The sequence below is a fragment of the Bos taurus genome, chromosome 3 (genome assembly GCF_002263795.3).
Source record: "Bos taurus isolate L1 Dominette 01449 registration number 42190680 breed Hereford chromosome 3, ARS-UCD2.0, whole genome shotgun sequence".
NCBI classification, from domain to species: domain Eukaryota; kingdom Metazoa; phylum Chordata; class Mammalia; order Artiodactyla; family Bovidae; genus Bos; species Bos taurus.
In genome coordinates, this window is record NC_037330.1 from 16,707,909 (window position 1) to 16,724,426 (window position 16,518).

Below are 16,518 nucleotides of genomic sequence, written 5' to 3' on the forward strand. Positions count from 1 at the left end.
TTGTCATAGCTTCCCTTCCAAGAAGCAAGTGTCTTTTAATTTCATAACTGCAGTCACCGTCCCCAGTCATTTTGGAGCCTAAGAAAATAAAATCTGCTACTGTTTCCACTTTTCCCCCATCTATTGGCCATGAAATGATGGGACCAGATGCCATGATCTTTGTTTTTTGAATGCTGAGTTTTAAGCCAGCTTTTTCACTCTCCTCTTTCACCTTCATCTAGAGGCTCTTTAGTTCCTCTTCATTTTCTGCCATTAGAGTGGGGTCATTTGCATATCTGAGGTTATTGATATTTTTCCCGGCATTCTTTAAAATCTTTAAAGACAATCAGAAAAAAGAGGATTCGTTACTCTCAGAAGAGGAATCATTTGACTAATAATTCTTTATTCATAGCAAAAATGGAAGCCATAAATAGTAAAATAATATTGTAAATGTGCTGAAAGAAAATGACTTCCAATTTAGAATTACATATCTAGAGAAAATGTCCTTCGAAAACAAAGGTGAAATAAAGATGTGTTCAGAGAAGCTGAAAACAAGAAAGTTAGCCACCAGCAGAAGGGCACTAATTCTCAAGAAGGAGTATTATTCCATAGTGTTGTGGATACAGGAAGGACTAAAGAGCTTTAAAAATGGTAAATCTCAGTGACCATTGTCTTAGTAAGCATTAATGTCCTATGGGATTGAAAATATATATGGAATTTAAATTCTGTAAACATATACACCTACACTTACCCAATAGAAACAATTGAATCTCACAAGAATCTTGTACAAAAATGGTCATAGCAGCTTTATTCATAAAGGCTTCAAACTGGAAACAACCCAAATGTATTAGCCCGTGTCTCAGCCAGTCAGAGGTCCTGTATTCAACACAGGAGAATGGATAAACAAACTGTGGAATATTTATGCAATGGAATGCGACTCATAATAAAAGGGAACAAATTGCTGACAGACGCAAAACTTGAGAGGAATTTTGAAATGGGTCAAGCAAAAGAAGCTAGACAAAAAAAGAGTACATAGGATGAGAGCCCTTTTATGTGAACAACAGACAAAAGTAATCTCTGATAATAGAAATTAGAATAGCGATTGCCTCTCGGAGAAGGGCAAAGGGGTATTAGTTAATTTTTTGAGGTGATAAAAATGTTTTTTGTTAATCTGTGTGGTGGATACCTGGGCAAAACATATTACTCAAAATTAATCAAGCTGTAGACTTAAGATCTGTGCACTCTGCTGTAGTAAATAATCCACCAATATAGTACTTAAAGGAGTTACACAACAATATATACAATCCTGGAGGGAGTGATGGTGATAAACGGAATTAAATTATTCTTGCATTTTTCTCGAGGAGAGAAAAGATTTTATAAAATTAGACTTTGACAGTCGAGGAGGCGCGTCATAATTTTTAGGGTAACCGCTAGAAATGTAGAAAGAGTGGGAACTCTCAATTGACAGAAGCAGGGAAGGAATAATAAACAGTAATTAATGCAAAAGAAGGCAAGGAGGATAAACAGGATTATCAGATCAGATCAGATCAGATCAATCGCTCAGTCATGTCCGCCCCTTTGCGACCCCATGAATCGCAGCACGCCAGGCCTCCCTATCCATCACCAACTCCTGGAGTTCACTCAAACTCATGTCCATCGAGTCAGTGATGCCATCCAGCCATCTCATCCTCTGTCGTCCCCTTCTCCTCCTGCCCCCAATCCCTCCCAACATCAGAGTCTTTTCCAATGAGTCAACTCTTTGCATGAGGTGGCCAAAGTACTGGAGTTTCAGCTTTAGCATCATTCCTTCCAAAGAAATCCCAGGGCTGATCTCCTTCAGAATGGACTGGTTGGATCTCCTTGCAGTCCAAGGGACTCTCAACAGTCTTCTCCAACACCACAGTTCAAAAGCATCAATTCTTTGGCACTCAGCCTTCTTCACAGTCCAGCTCTCACATCCATACATGACCACTGGAAAAACCATAGCCTTGACTAGATGGACCTTTGTTGGCAAAGTAATGTCTCTGCTTTTGAATATGCTATCTAGGTTGGTCATAACTTTCCTTCCAAGGAGTAAGCGTCTTTTAATTTCATGGCTGCAGTCACCATCTGCAGTGATTTTGGAGCCCAGAAAAATAAAGTCTGACACTGTTTCCACTGTTTCCCCATCTATTTCCCATGAAGTGATGGGACCGGATGCCATGATCTTCGTTTTCTGGATGTTGAGCTTTAAGTCAACTTTTTCACTCTCCACTTTCACCTTCATCAGGAGACTTTTTAGTTCCTCTTCACTTTCAAGAAGAGATAAGAAAGCCTTCTTCAGCGATCAATGCAAAGAAATAGAGGAAAACAACAGAATGGGAAAGACTAGAGATCTCTTCAAGAAAATCAGAGATACCAAAGGAACATTTCATGCCCAGATGGGCTCGATAAAGGACAGAAATGGTATGGACCTAACAGAAGCAGAAGATATTAAGAAGAGATGGCAAGAATACACAGAAGAACTGGACAAAAAAGATCTTCACGACCCAGATAATCCCAATGGTGGGATCACTGACCTAGAGCCAGACATCCTGGAATGTGAAGTCAAGTGGGCCTCAGAAAGCATCACTACGAACAAAGCTAGTGGAGGTGATAGAATTCCAGTTGAGCTATTCCAAATCCTCAAAGATGATGCTGTGAAAGTGCTGCACTCAATATGCCAGCAAATTTGGAAAACTCAGCAGTGGCCACAGGACTGGAAAAGGGCAGTTTTCATTCCAATCCCAAAGAAAGGCAATGCCAAAGAAGGCTCAAACTACCGCACAATTGCACTCATCTCACACGCTAGTAAAGTAATGCTCAAAATTCTCCAAGCCAGGCTTCAGCAATATGTGAACCGTGAACTTCCTGATGTTCAAGCTGGTTTTCGAACTTCCTGATGTTCAAGCTGGTTTTCGGAAAGGCAGAGGAACCAGAGATCAAATTGCCAACATCCGCTGGAGTTCCAGAAAAACATCTATTTCTGCTTTATTGACTATGCCAAAGCCTTTGACTGTGTGGATCACAATAAACTGTGGAAAATTCTGAAAGAGATGGGAATAGCAGACCACCTGACCTGCCTCTTGAGAAACCTATATGCAGGTCAGGAAACAACAGTTCGAACTGGACATGCAACAACAGACTGGTTCCAAATAGGAAAAACAGGATTATAGGAAGGACAAAAAGCACATAGTAATATGAGTTGATGTAAATGCAACCACAGTATATCCATATACGTGGCTGTGAAACTTTGCATAAAGGTGGAATCCGCCAGAGAGGTTGTAGAATGAGGAAAAGGAGAAGAAACGACAAAAAACGGCAGACGGCTGGTCCTTCTCTCCTGTCGCTTCCCTTGCCCTCCTTTTCTGAGCTCTCTTTCCAAAGGCTGTCTCAGTTTCCCTTCTAGTCCCTTACCATCAGTACTTTCCCTCTCTGAGTCAATCAACATACATATTCATATCCGTTTCTTCTGCCTCAAGAGCCTCTGTGAACCACATCCAGACATGAAGTGTTCAGTCACCCAAAATCCCTTCCTACATGATTTCGCTTGCCTTTTCCATTTCACTCGCTGATGGCAAAAAACAGCATTTAAAGGCTGCATTTTTGAGGGAGAAAAAAGTAGGATTATGGTAGTTCCATTTACTGAAGAGATTTAAAACAGAACTGTCCCAGGAGAAAAAGAAATAAGAAAAACACCACTAGCAGAGGATGGTTTCGATCCATCGACCTCTGGGTTATGGGCCCAGCACGCTTCCGCTGCGCCACTCTGCTGTCGCAGTTCTTTGTGCCCCAAGAATCATATAGAAAGGTCTCTGAATGCCAGCCATCCTAACTTCTTTACACAGCGCTCTCTAGTGTCTGCAAAAGGGCGTTAACGTCTAACCCGTTCTTATTGGCTAGTTACTGACATAGCAGGCCCTTTTCATTGGCTCAATAAACCGGTTTGCCAAAGTAAACCAATAGGCACAAGCAGCGGAGTACGGCGGGAGCCAATCGCGCTGGAGTTTATTGGGACACGCCGGCAAGCTGCCTCTCCAGTTGTCGGATCCCCAGAGGAAAGGGGCGGTTGGTGTGGCTTGGCCTCCATTGTTCGGGATATAGGACGCCATGCGGTAAGGGTTGTGGGGTGCTTTGGAGATGTTTCGGGTATTCGACCGAAAACTTTAGGAAGTTGGTCCAAAGGAGTCGGCGGACTGGAAAGGGCCATGTACCTGGGGGTTGCACGGAAACCTGAGAACTCCGGGTCTAAGAGAGGGGGAGGTCGGGGGCAGCGGAGGCGGGGAAACTTGGCCGGGGATGGGGGGTGGGGCCCAGGAGTCTAGAGGCGGTTTCGATATTCGCTCTCTGGGGGGTTCAGATGACGGGGTGTCCTCAGGTTCCAGGAGGAGCACCCCCACACCTCCTGTTTAGACTGAGACGGCTGGAACGTGTCTCATTCATCCTCAATGCCAGGCGCTTGACATGCACGATACGCCTGATAGATGCTTTTACTACATGAACGAATAAATAAGCAGTCACATTAGTTTCCGAAGTATTAGGGTTGGCGGGGCCCGGCGATTACGGGGTGTTTCTTGTAGGGCTCTCTGAGCCTCTTTAGTATTTAATGTGGTTTGATGTGATTCAGTTATCCAGTCATGGGGAGTGAGGCTGGACATTTGGAAGGTGTAGAAGTGTAAGTGAGAATGGGATCCTGTGGATTCCAAAGGGAAGTGCAGAGCGATAGAGGTAGGTTAACTTGAAACCATACGGCCGGTATCGAGGAGATTGCTTCAACGAGGTGAAAAGAAAGTTAAAATATGTTAATAATGCATTTCTAGGGGTGACAGAGGCCGAGGTCGTGGCGGGCGCTTTGGTTCCAGAGGAGGCCCAGGAGGAGGGTGAGTGCCAGTTTTTAGCATCTGTGCCCGTTGGTTTCCGTTTCAGTCATCTATAGTTCGGAGTGGAGTAATCTTACCTGCCTTGTTGAGATCCAGCTGTAGTTTAGAAGTATTCTTCTCATGCGCTCTTGATAAATGAGTTTGGCCCCATTATGTGAAGTCAGTTTGATTTATGTGGTGAGTAATCTGGATTGTTTTTCCGCTTTTTAGGTTCAGGCCCTTTGTGCCACATATTCCGTTTGACTTCTATTTGGTGAGTACCTTGGCCACTATTCAACTGTTGTTTCTTGGAACCTGGCGTCTCCCTGTTAATGAAGTCGTATGGTAGTTGGAGTAGAAAATGGGAGGTTTTGAGTCATCTGTGTTGCTTTGCATACAAAAACAGTGTAACCTGGGTGAGGAAGATAGTTCCTTCATACAATTGACAGTAACATGATTATAATCTTTGTTCTGAACAGTTAATTGTATCACTGCCTTCAGATCAGATCAGATCAGATCAGTCGCTCAGTCGTGTCCAACTCTTTGCAACCCCATGAATCCCAGCACGCCAGGCCTCCCTGTCCATCACCAACTCCCGGAGTTCACTCAGACTCACGTCCATCGAGTCAGTGATGCCTTCCAGCCATCTCATCCTCTGTTGTCCCCTTCTCCTCCTGCCCCCAATCCCTCCCAGCATCAGTCTTTTCCAATGAGTCAACTCTTCACATGAGGTGGCCAAAGTACTGGAGTTTCAGCTTTAGCATCAGTCCTTCCAAAGAAATCCCAGGGCTGATCTCCTTCAGAATGGACTGGTTGGATCTCCTTGCAGTCCAAGGGACTCTCAACAGTCTTCTCCAACACCAGTTCAAAAACATCAATTCTTCGGCGCTCAGCCTTCTTCACAGTCCAACTCTCACATCCAGACATGACCACAGGAAAAACCATATCCTTAACTAGACGAATCTTTGTTGGCAAAGTAATGTCTCTGCTTTTGAATATGCTATCTAGGTTGGTCATAACTTTCCTTCCAAGGAGCAAGCGTCTTTTAATTTCATGGCTGCAGTCACCATCTGCAGTGATTTTAGAGCCTCCCAAAATAAAGTCTGACACTGTTTCCCCATCTATTTCCCATGAAGTGATGGGACCGGATGCCATGATCTTCGTTTTCTGAATGTTGAGCTTTAAGCCAACCTTTTCACTCTCCACTTTCACTTTCATCAAGAGGCTTTTGAGTTCCTCTTCACTTTCTGCCATAAGGGTGGTGTCATCTGCATATCTGAGGTTATTGATATTTCTCCCGGCAATCTTGATTCCAGCTTGTGTTTCTTCCAGTCCAGCGTTTCTCATGATGTACTCTGCATAGAAGTTAAATAAACGGGGTGACAATATACAGCCTTGACGTACTCCTTTTCCTATTTGGAACCAGTCTGTTGTTCCATGTCCAGTTCGAACTGTTGCTTCCTGACCTGCATATAGGTTTCTCAAGAGGCAGGTCAGGTGGTCTGCTATTCCTATCTCTTTCAGAATTTTCCACAGTTTATTGTGATCCACACAGTCAAAGGCTTTGGCATAGTCAATAAAGCAGAAATAGATGTTTTTCTGGAACTCCAGCGGATGTTGGCAATTTGATCTCTGGTTCCTCTGCCTTTTCGAAAACCAGCTTGAACATCAGGAAGTTCGAAAACCAGCTTGAACATCAGGAAGTTCACGGTTCACATATTGCTGAAGCCTGGCTTGGAGAATTTTGAGCATTACTTTACTAGCGTGTGAGATGAGTGCAATTGTGCGGTAGTTTGAGCCTTCTTTGGCATTGCCTTTCTTTGGGATTGGAATGAAAACTGCCCTTTTCCAGTCCTGTGGCCACTGCTGAGTTTTCCAAATTTGCTGGCATATTGAGTGCAGCACTTTCACAGCATCATCTTTGAGGATTTGGAATAGCTCAACTGGAATTCTATCACCTCCACTAGCTTTGTTCGTAGTGATGCTTTCTGAGGCCCACTTGACTTCACATTCCAGGATGTCTGGCTCTAGGTCAGTGATCCCACCATTGGGATTATCTGGGTCGTGAAGATCTTTTTGTACAGTTCTTCTGTGTATTCTTGCCATCTCTTCTTAATATCTTCTGCTTCTGTTAGGTCCATACCATTTCTGTCCTTTATCGAGCCCATCTGGGCATGAAATGTTCCTTTGGTATCTCTGATTTTCTTGAAGAGATCTCTAGTCTTTCCCATTCTGTTGTTTTCCTCTATTTCTTTGCATTGATCGCTGAAGAAGGCTTTCTTATCTCTTCTTGCTGTTCTTTGGAACTCTGCATTCAGATGTTTATATCTTTCCTTTTCTCCTTTGCTTTTCGCTTCTCTTCTTTTCACAGCTATTTGTAAGGCCTCCCCAGACAGCCATTTTGCTTTTTTGCATTTCTTTTCCATGGGGATGGTCTTGATCCCTGTCTCCTGTACAGTGTCACGAATCTCATTCCAGAGTTCATCAGCCACTCTATCTATCAGATCTAGGCCCTTAAATCTATTTCTCACTTCCACTGTATAGTCATAAGGGATTTGATTTAGGTCATACCTGAATGGTCTAGTGGTTTTCCCTACTTTCTTCAATTTAAGTCTGAATTTGGCAATAAGGAGTTCATGGTCTGAGCCACAGTCAGCTCCTGGTCTTGTTTTTGCTGACTGGATAGAGCTTCTCCATCTTTGGCTGCAAAGAATATAATCAATCTGATTTCGGTGTTGACCATCTGGTGATGTCCATGTATAGAGTCTTCTCTTGTGTTGTTGGAAGAGGGTGTCTGTTATGACCAGTGCATTTTCTTGGCAAAACTCTATTAGTCTTTGCCCTGTTTCATTCCGTATTCCAAGGCCAAATTTGCCTGTTACTCCAGGTGTTTCTTGACACTTTTGCATTCCAGTCCCCTATAATGAAAAGGACATCTTTTTTGGGTGTTAGTTCTAAAAGGTCTTGTAGGTCTTCATAGAAGCGTTCAACTTCAGCTTCTTCAGCGTTACTGGTTGGGGCATAGACTTGGATTACTGTGATATTGAATGGTTTGCCTTGGAAACGAACAGAGACCATTCTGTCGTTTTTGAGATTGCATCCAAGTACTGCATTTCAGACTCTTTTGTTGACCATAATGGCTACTCCATTTCTTCTGAGGGATTTCCTGCCCACAGTAGTAGATTTAATGGTCATCTGAGTTAAATTCACCCATCCCAGTCCATTTCAGTTCGCTGATTCCTAGAATGTCGACATTCACTCTTGCCATCTCGTTTGACCACTTCCAATTTGCCTTGATTCATGGACCTGACATTCCAGGTTCCTATGCAGTATTGTTCTTTACAGCATCGGACCTTGCCTCTGTCACCAGTCACATCAACAGCTGGGTATTCTTTCTGCTTTGGCTCCATCCCTTCATTCTTTCTGGAGTTACTTCTCCACTGATCTCCAGTAGCATATTGGGCACCTACTGACCTGGGGAGTTTTTCTTTCAGTATCCTATCATTTTGCCTTTTCATACTGTTCATGGGGTTCTCAAGGCAAAAATACTGAAGTGGCTTGCCATTCCCTTTTCCATTGGACCACATTCTGTCAGATCTCTCCACCATGACCTGCCCATCTTGGGTAGCCCCACAGGCATGGCTTAGTTTCATTGAGTTAGACAAGGCTGTGGTCCTAATGTGATTAGATTGACTAGTTTTCTGTGAGTATGGTTTCAGTGTGTTTGCCCTCTGATGCCCTCTTGCAACACCTACTGTCTTACTTGGGTTTCTCTTACCTTGGGTGCGGGGTATCTCTTCACGGCTGCTCCAGCAAAATGCAGCCATTGCTCCCTTCCTTGGACGAGGGGTATCTCCTCATCTGTTAATAGTAGGGTACTGAGAGCATAAGTGTTGTAGAATTGTCTCTTTTTTTGTGTTGTGGCAACAGAAAAATCTGCTGTATATTATTTTTGGTTAGTAGTTTATTTCTTGTTTAGTGTGAAATGGCTTTTCCCCGGGTCAAGCCAGCACCTGATGAAACTTCCTTCAGTGAGGCCTTGCTGAAGAGGAATCAGGACCTTGCTCCTAATTCTGCTGAACAGGTATATTCTGTTGGTTTTCTTCCTGAGATTTCATGAAGGAAGCTAGAGAAGTAAATAGCTATTTGGTGAGGCTACTGTTATCAGAGCCTGAACTCCATGGATTTAATTATTCTTATTTTTTATTGTGGGTAAAGGGAGAGCATCAGGTGAATGTATAAACAGATTACATGTGCATTCATATTATTATTGGGGAATCTATCTTTGGGATCAAAAAGTTTTCTCTTCTGGCATATTCAAGGCTGGGAGGGTCAGGGTGCTCTCAGAATCCGGTGTAGGTGTTGATTCATCTCCTATTGAAGGAATTGGGGGAAATAGTCAAACTTGATGAAAAGTTGCTTGGTATTTCACCTGAGGGTATTTTTGTTTCCTGCTGTCTTTCAGGCCTCTATCCTTTCCCTGGTTACAAAAATAAACAATGTGATTGACAATTTGATTGTGGCTCCAGGGACATTTGAAGTGGTGAGTTTTTGAAGATTTAGTCCTAGGAAAGGGAAGCCATGGTGTGTGAAAGTTTCCTTGGTTCCTGTTGCTTGATTCTTCAGATGCTTATTGAAAGCCACTCTTGGAATGGGAAAGTACAGTGGAATTCCTTCGTAGTGCTGGTCTTGGGGACCAGACTATCAGCTGGCCGTAATGAATCAGGCTTTTCATTGCTCATGTTGGCATATGATTTGAACTCTGCTACTTCCAAATCTGGGTAATAAGCTTCTCACTTCTTAAGTTTTGTTTTTTCTTCCTTAAATCCCTTTTCCAACAGCAAATTGAAGAAGTCCGACAAGTCGGATCGTATAAAAAGGGAACGATGACTACAGGACACAATGTGGCTGACCTGGTGGTGATCCTAAAGATTTTGCCAACATGTGAGTGTGCCTCTCTCTGGCCGCAGCAGCAGAACATAGCAGTTGGATTCGAGGCATCTAAATGTGTGCTGTATGTGAAAGAATCTATGACCAGTTACTGCAGGACAGACTTTGCTCCCCAGGGGACATTCGGGAGCGTCTGGAGATATTTGAGGCTAACGTCTTCAGGTAGAGGCCAAGGTTGCTGCTAAGCGTCCTGCAGTGGACAAGACAGACCCTACCTCCCAACCCCAAACAAAGAATTATCCAGGCCAAAATGGCATTAGTCCCACTGATAAAAATCCCTACTGTGGAAAAAAAAGTGTGTGTAAAGGAGGGGGTGTCGCCGAGCCTTCAGTTTCTCTGTTTTTACAAACTTCCCCTTGCAAAAGTGTGTATTCAGTTGCTTGTTGTTGCTCCGCAGGAATCAGAGTGCAAAGTAGCTTTGAGACATATAGAAAGTTGACTAAAATAATTATAATCTTCGTTATCTCTCTCTCTCAATCTAGTGGAAGCTGTTGCTGCACTAGGAAACAAGGTCGTGGAGAGCCTAAGAGCACAGGATCCTTCTGAAGGTTTGAGTTTGTTGCTGAACATGTAATACAGTGGTCACAGAAGCCAGGTTTATAATTATAAGTACATTTTAACAAAGTCAGGTCAGGCTAGAAGGAAGAGTGAGTGCAGAGTTTTATGTTGGGGAAGTTTCTAGTGGAGATCACCAGCGTTCAAAATCTAATTGATTTCCCTTACTTTTATTTTTATTTATTTTTTAAATTTTATTTTATTTTTAAACTTTACATAATTGTATTAGTTTTGCCAAATATCAAAATGAATCCACCACAGGTATACATGTGCTCCCCACCCTGAACCCTCCTCCCTCCTCCCTCCCCATACCATCCCTCTGGGTCGTCCCAGTGCACCAGCCCCAAGCATCCAGTATCATGCATCGAACCTGGACTGGCATCTCCTTTCATACATGATATTTTACACATTTCTCCAAAGAAGACATACAGATGGCTAACAAACACATGAAAAGATGCTCAGCATCACTCATTATCAGAGAAATGCAAATCAAAACCACTATGAGGTACCATTTCACACCAGTCAGAATGGCTGCAATCCAAAAGTCTACAAGTAATAAATGCTGGAGAGGGTGTGGAGAAAAGGGAACCCTCTTACACTGTTGGTGGGAATGCAAACTAGTACAGCCACTATGGAGAACAGTGTGGAGATTCCTTAAAAAACTGGAAATAGAACTGCCTTACGATCCAGCAATCCCACTGCTGGGCATACACACTGAGGAAACCAGAAGGGAAAGAGACACGTGTATCCCAGTGTTCATCGCAGCACTGTTTATAATAGCCAGGACATGGAAGCAACCTAGATGTCCATCAGCAGATGAATGGATAAGAAAGCTGTGGTACATATACACAATGGAGTATTACTCAGCCATTAAAAAGAATACATTTCCCTTATTTTAAAATTCTGTGTTCTCAATTCTGACTCTGGACTGTTGCTGTTTTTAAAAACTTGGGACTTCCCTAGTGATCCAGTTGTTAAGATTTTACACTACCAATGCAGGGGGCATGGGTTCGATCCCTGGTTGGGGAACTAAGATCTCGTAGCCAAGCAAATAACAAATAATAACAGATAGATAGATCTGTTAGGTAAATCAATAGATAAATAAAATATCTATTCCCCTATCCTCATCCTGGATTTACCTTTGGTCATCTAATGGAAATGTGAGTGCAACTTCTGATTTTTCTTCTTTCAGTTTTGACCATGCTAACCAATGAAACTGGCTTTGAAATCAGCTCTTCTGATGCTACAGTGAAGATTCTCATTACAACAGTGCCACCAAATCTGCGAAAACTGGACCCAGAACTCCACTGTTAGTCCTTTTATTCCATTGCTGTGAAATTCGGGGGAAATTCAAAACGTGGTATAAAGTGCTATTGAATTTACTTCATTTGTTGCTATTCCACATGAGACCTTTTGGGGACCCAAGTTTACCCCCAAACTTTGCTATCTTCGTTTGTAATTTGGAAGCAGTTTTATCAGCTTGCTGATGAAACTGTCAGAAACAGCCAGGCCAAGAAAGCAGTTTGAGGACTTAAGAAAAAGGACCTTTTGGAGAAAACTGGGGCTCTTTCATGCTTCCACATCTGGTTTAGGGGAGGAACAGTGGTTTGGGGATTTGCTGATCTGGGGACATGGGGATTAGTTCAAGGAATTACTAAGTTATCCTGTCCTCCTCCTGAGTTCTTGGAGTGTGGCAGTGGAATTGAATTGCTTGCTCAGTAATCGGAACCTTTCATCTTGGTGGATGTCATGCTTGTCTTCCAGTGGATATCAAGGTGTTACAGAGTGCCTTAGCAGCCATCCGACATGCCCGCTGGTTTGAGGAAAATGCTTCTCAGTCCACGTGAGTCCCTCCCTATTTGAGTGATCCTAATTATATCCTAATCCTTCTAACTACATTGAACCCAGTCTTATTCTGACAACTGTTTTTGACTGATTGTCTGGATTTTGATTTTTTTTTACCTGAAGTAATTGGTAGCTCAACTGGTAAAGAATCTGCCTGCAATGCAGGAGACCCCAGTTCAATTCCTGGGTCACAAAGATCCCCTGGAGAGGGGAATGGCTACCCACTCCAGTATTTTAGCCTGGAGAATTCCATGGACTGTATGGTCCATGGTGTTGCAAAGAGTCAGACATGAATGAGTGACTTTCACTTCACTTCAAGCAACTTAGGTTGAGGGAAAGAAGGGAACAATTCTGGTAATAGCTTCAGCTCTGTGCCTTAGGTATGGAAGTAAAATCTCGTTTTAATTTTTAAAGGTTATAGGATGCCCATCTTGTACAGTATATCCTTGTAACATTTATACATAGTAGTTTGTGCCTCTTAATCCCATGGCCCCTGTTGTGCCCCTTCCCCTTCTCTCTCCCCGTTCGTAACCACTAGCTTGTTCTCTGTATCTGTGGGTCTGTTTCTGTTTCCTTTTTGTTATATTCACTGATTTGTTTCATCATCTGTTACGGCTTTTAATTCCTGGTGTCTCTTATCTTCAGAGTGAAAGTTCTCATCAGACTGCTGAAGGACCTGAGGATTCGTTTTCCTGGCTTTGAGCCCCTCACTCCTTGGATACTTGACCTACTTGTAAGTAATGAAGGGCAACTGGAATTCCTGATCCACCCTATGAATCAGTAGGTAGTCGAAACCTACCATAAAATGAAACTTGGTACAGATTAAAAGAAATCTTGGAGGAATGGAGGAACCAAAAAAAAAAAAAAGGAAATCTCATTAGTGGACAAGGACAAGTAATCCAATAAAGATTCAATGTTTATTATTTCTTGGGCTTTTGGAGTATTCAATTAAATGGGTAGTTATTACTGCTCCTTTATCTTTTTCATTACTGTTATTAATGTAAAGGAGAGAAATTACTGAATGAGCAGTCATTTCAAAACTGATTCTTGAACATGAAAGTTTTCTTCATGATGGTTTAAAGTTTTAATTTGTTTGAAGATAGGACTGCCGCTTTATGGCACACTTAGCAGATTTTCTTACAGGGACACTATGCCGTGATGAACAACCCCACCAGACAGCCTTTGGCCCTGAATGTGGCATACAGGTATAGCATGCTGCTCTGGGCTTGGGGTTTGACTGTAAGTTGTCTTGTGTGTTCTTCTAATACCTCTCCATGTTTCAGACGATGCTTGCAGATTCTGGCTGCAGGACTGTTCCTGCCAGGGTCGGTGGGTATCACAGACCCCTGTGAGAGTGGCAACTTCAGAGTACACACAGTCATGACTCTGGAACAGCAGGTATTGGTGCAGCTCTGAAATGGTCCGTTGTGCCCCCCTCTTGAATATCCCGTGTCAGAAAGCAAATGAAATGTGATCTTAGTGGTCAGAGATTTGGGGGTTCTGACAAATTTTGGTTTTGAAATTAAAAGTTTTCTTCATCTGTCATGAAAATGAGAAGGTATTTTGATTCTCCTTGCTAATTTACTCTTACTTTGATCTCCCTCAGGATATGGTCTGCTACACAGCTCAGACTCTGGTCCGAATCCTCTCACATGGTGGCTTTAGGAAGATCCTTGGCCAGGAGGGTGATGCCAGCTGTGAGTGGCCACTGTGGGACAGGGTCCATTATGATGCTCTGATCCACAGAGTAACTCCACTCAGTGGTCTCCATGTTTCCTCTGTGTAGGTCATGACTTGCATGTGGGCTGCTTGTCAAGTCACCTTTTTTCTCTTCTAGATCTTGCTTCTGAAATATCTACCTGGGATGGAGTGATAGTGACACCTTCAGAAAAGGCTTATGAGAAGCCACCAGAGAAGAAGGAAGGAGAGGAAGAGGAGGAGAATACAGAAGAGCCACCTCAAGGAGAGGAAGAGGAAAGCATGGAAACTCAGGAGTGACCTCCGTATCTCTTCACCGCCCCCTTTCTTACCCAAGGGGAAGGCTGGAGTCTAAGCTGACTGCTACTCGGCTTTATGTGGTGGCATTTCTGAGGGAGTAAGGGAGACAGGAAGATTTAAAGAAAGACTCTCTAGAAGGAGTGTCATTCCACTGGGTTCTGAAACTGTCTTAGTAATCAGAAGTCTCCCGTTTATGACCTGTGCCATCCATCTACAGTGAAGCAAGATACCAACTTTTCTTCCTAATATTCTAGAATCCCCAGCTCCTGAAACCTCTCTCAGCCAGTACTTTGTTGTTGAAATGTTGTGAACTGTGTTTGGATTTTTTTTTTTTCTAAGAAAAAAGATTAAAGTACTTCCTAGTAGGGCTCTTGGTACTGTTTTTCCTTGGCATCTGGCAATCGTTTTGCTTCCATTTACTTTCTGTACTCTTCACTGAAAATGATACTTGAGTTTTTTCATTGTGAATGCTAGATCTCAATTTGAAGCTATATTTGAATTAATGTAGAAGACTCTTGGAACATTTCCATATACCAGAGTAAACTGGAATACCATTTATGCATTTATTGAATGAAATATTTCTAGTAACACTGCTACAGTAGTCAAGCCAGTGCAGTCAACAAAAGGGGGTAGATTGGTTATTCACCTTGACTTTGCCTGTCCTTTCCTCTCAATCCTGAGCGTAAACAAAGGAAAACTGGAAGTCACAGAGGACATTCTGCCCAGGTCCAACGACCTGGCATGTAACAGGAAGCCCCTCCCTTGTTAATGAGGCTCAGAGATGGTACAGGAAGTGGGCCTTGACACAGCTTAGAAAAAAAATGCAGAAGCCTCAACTCATTCCTGGAAGTAAGAGCCATAATAAATCCTTTGGGATCCTGAGTCCTGCTGTACACAGGTTTCTTTGGGCCCCACATAAATGGGTAAGACTCTGAAGTGTTTCAAACAAACCACAGGGCTCCCTTTTTGATGTCCCAACACCTACAGGGAGTCCTAGAGGAGACAGGCAGCTGGGGAATAGTAGTCGTGCTACACTGCGGCCGTGGGCCGTCTTCTGGCCTGTTACTTGCTTGGGGAACCAGAGGGGTATACTCCTGAATCCAACATTGCTCTCCTTCGGGCTGTTTCCTTGGCCACGCTGTGGTTTAGCCTTCTCAGCCGTTCCTGCAAAACAAGATTTGGAATCAGAAAACTGCCCTGTCAAAGGATTTAGAGCTTGCTGTCAACCAGGTGCTGGAAAATATCTTAGGCTTGCTTCATTCATCTCAAGGTTAAGAACAGTAAGTTTTAGTTGACAACTCCCTTTCCCCAAAGACTAAAAATGACGGTGACTTTCATTGTGTTGGGGACTTTATGACACCTTTTGAAAACTGGAAAGTACCTTGAATTACTGCTGGTAGGAAACTCCTTTACCTGGGCATTCTGTAGGATGTTATTGACCAAGACAACTCGTCGTCGCGCATTAAGGAGCTTCTTCACATAGGGGTCGAGATCCAGGGCCACTTTCTGATCCTCATTGATACGGCACAGTTCTGGGAGACGGAAGGAAGAGGCAACTAAACACCTAATGGCCTTGTTCTTGGAACGAGTAAGCTAGTAAATGTTATGGAAAACACTCTTTACCACATGGATACTGTCACTAGAAACTTAGGAGTCAGTCAGCAGCCCTAGAAGCAAGTGAGAGAAACCCAGCCCAAGACGTTAGCAAAACAAGGTACTGAAGTCAGCTGTAGGATCCTGGGTATACAGGGATGCTTACTCACCGGTGGCTAGGTTGTCAATTTGTTCCCGGAGCTCTACTTGGCTCTCTCTGCAAAGAGGTACGAGGCCTACACGGTCAGACAGTTAATGGAATAAAAAACCTCCCCTATGTGTTTCCCAAGTGCTTAGAGAAGCCAGCTTCTGCCTCCACCTGCACGCCCTCCCGCCAGTCGGCCCCGCCTCCAATCTGTTTCCCCGCTTCTAGTCCCACCAGAACGCTAGCGAACTCATCTTGTCTCCGCCCTTTCTTGGTCCCGCCCCTAAAAAGCCAAATCAAGGCGAGGCCCCGCCCGTTGCTGCCCTCCAGGGCACCTGACGGCGTGGACGTGAGAGTCAAGCTGCTGCACAGCCGGTCTCAGGAACTCGAGGAGTCCCTCGGCGAAGAGGTCGCGGCCTGCGGGCCCCGCCACGGGCGTCCCTGCACCGGACACAGCGGCGGAACCAGCCCCCGCCATCACGAACTGCCCTTACGCCCGGAACCCGCCGCGAAGGCCGCCGGGAACTTAAGCCGCGCCAAAGCGCCGCCAGGGGGCGCCCGGGGAGTGCCGGCTCC

At 43.8% G+C, this 16,518-nt stretch overlaps 2 protein-coding genes and 1 non-coding gene across 3 annotated transcripts; 1 reads left to right on the plus strand and 2 right to left on the minus strand.

Annotated features, from left to right (window-relative positions):
- Window positions 1-3,699: 3,699 nt before the first annotated feature.
- TRNAM-CAU (transfer RNA methionine (anticodon CAU)) lies at window positions 3,700-3,771 on the minus strand. Its single transcript has one exon. It is a non-coding gene; the product is annotated as a tRNA-Met (tRNA).
- Window positions 3,772-4,036: 265 nt separating this feature from the next.
- Window positions 4,037-14,569, plus strand: ILF2 (interleukin enhancer binding factor 2). Its single transcript, NM_001038187.2, is given in 14 exon segments — window positions 4,037-4,112; window positions 4,818-4,877; window positions 5,088-5,130; window positions 8,836-8,940; window positions 9,322-9,399; window positions 9,698-9,800; window positions 10,289-10,354; window positions 11,554-11,670; window positions 12,126-12,204; window positions 12,852-12,939; window positions 13,350-13,411; window positions 13,490-13,604; window positions 13,813-13,903; window positions 14,044-14,569. Coding segments are annotated over 14 exon segments (1,173 nt in total). The 5' UTR covers window positions 4,037-4,107; the 3' UTR covers window positions 14,205-14,569.
- Window positions 14,570-14,753: 184 nt separating this feature from the next.
- Window positions 14,754-16,439, minus strand: SNAPIN (SNAP associated protein). The gene is made up of 4 exons (NM_001083410.2): window positions 16,278-16,439; window positions 15,968-16,014; window positions 15,618-15,736; window positions 14,754-15,368 (listed from the first exon to the last, which is right to left on the minus strand). The coding sequence occupies exons 1-4, from the start codon at window positions 16,418-16,420 to the stop codon at window positions 15,267-15,269; spliced, it is 411 nt and encodes a 136-aa protein (NP_001076879.1). The 5' UTR covers window positions 16,421-16,439; the 3' UTR covers window positions 14,754-15,266.
- Between the last annotated feature and the right edge of the window lie 79 nt (window positions 16,440-16,518).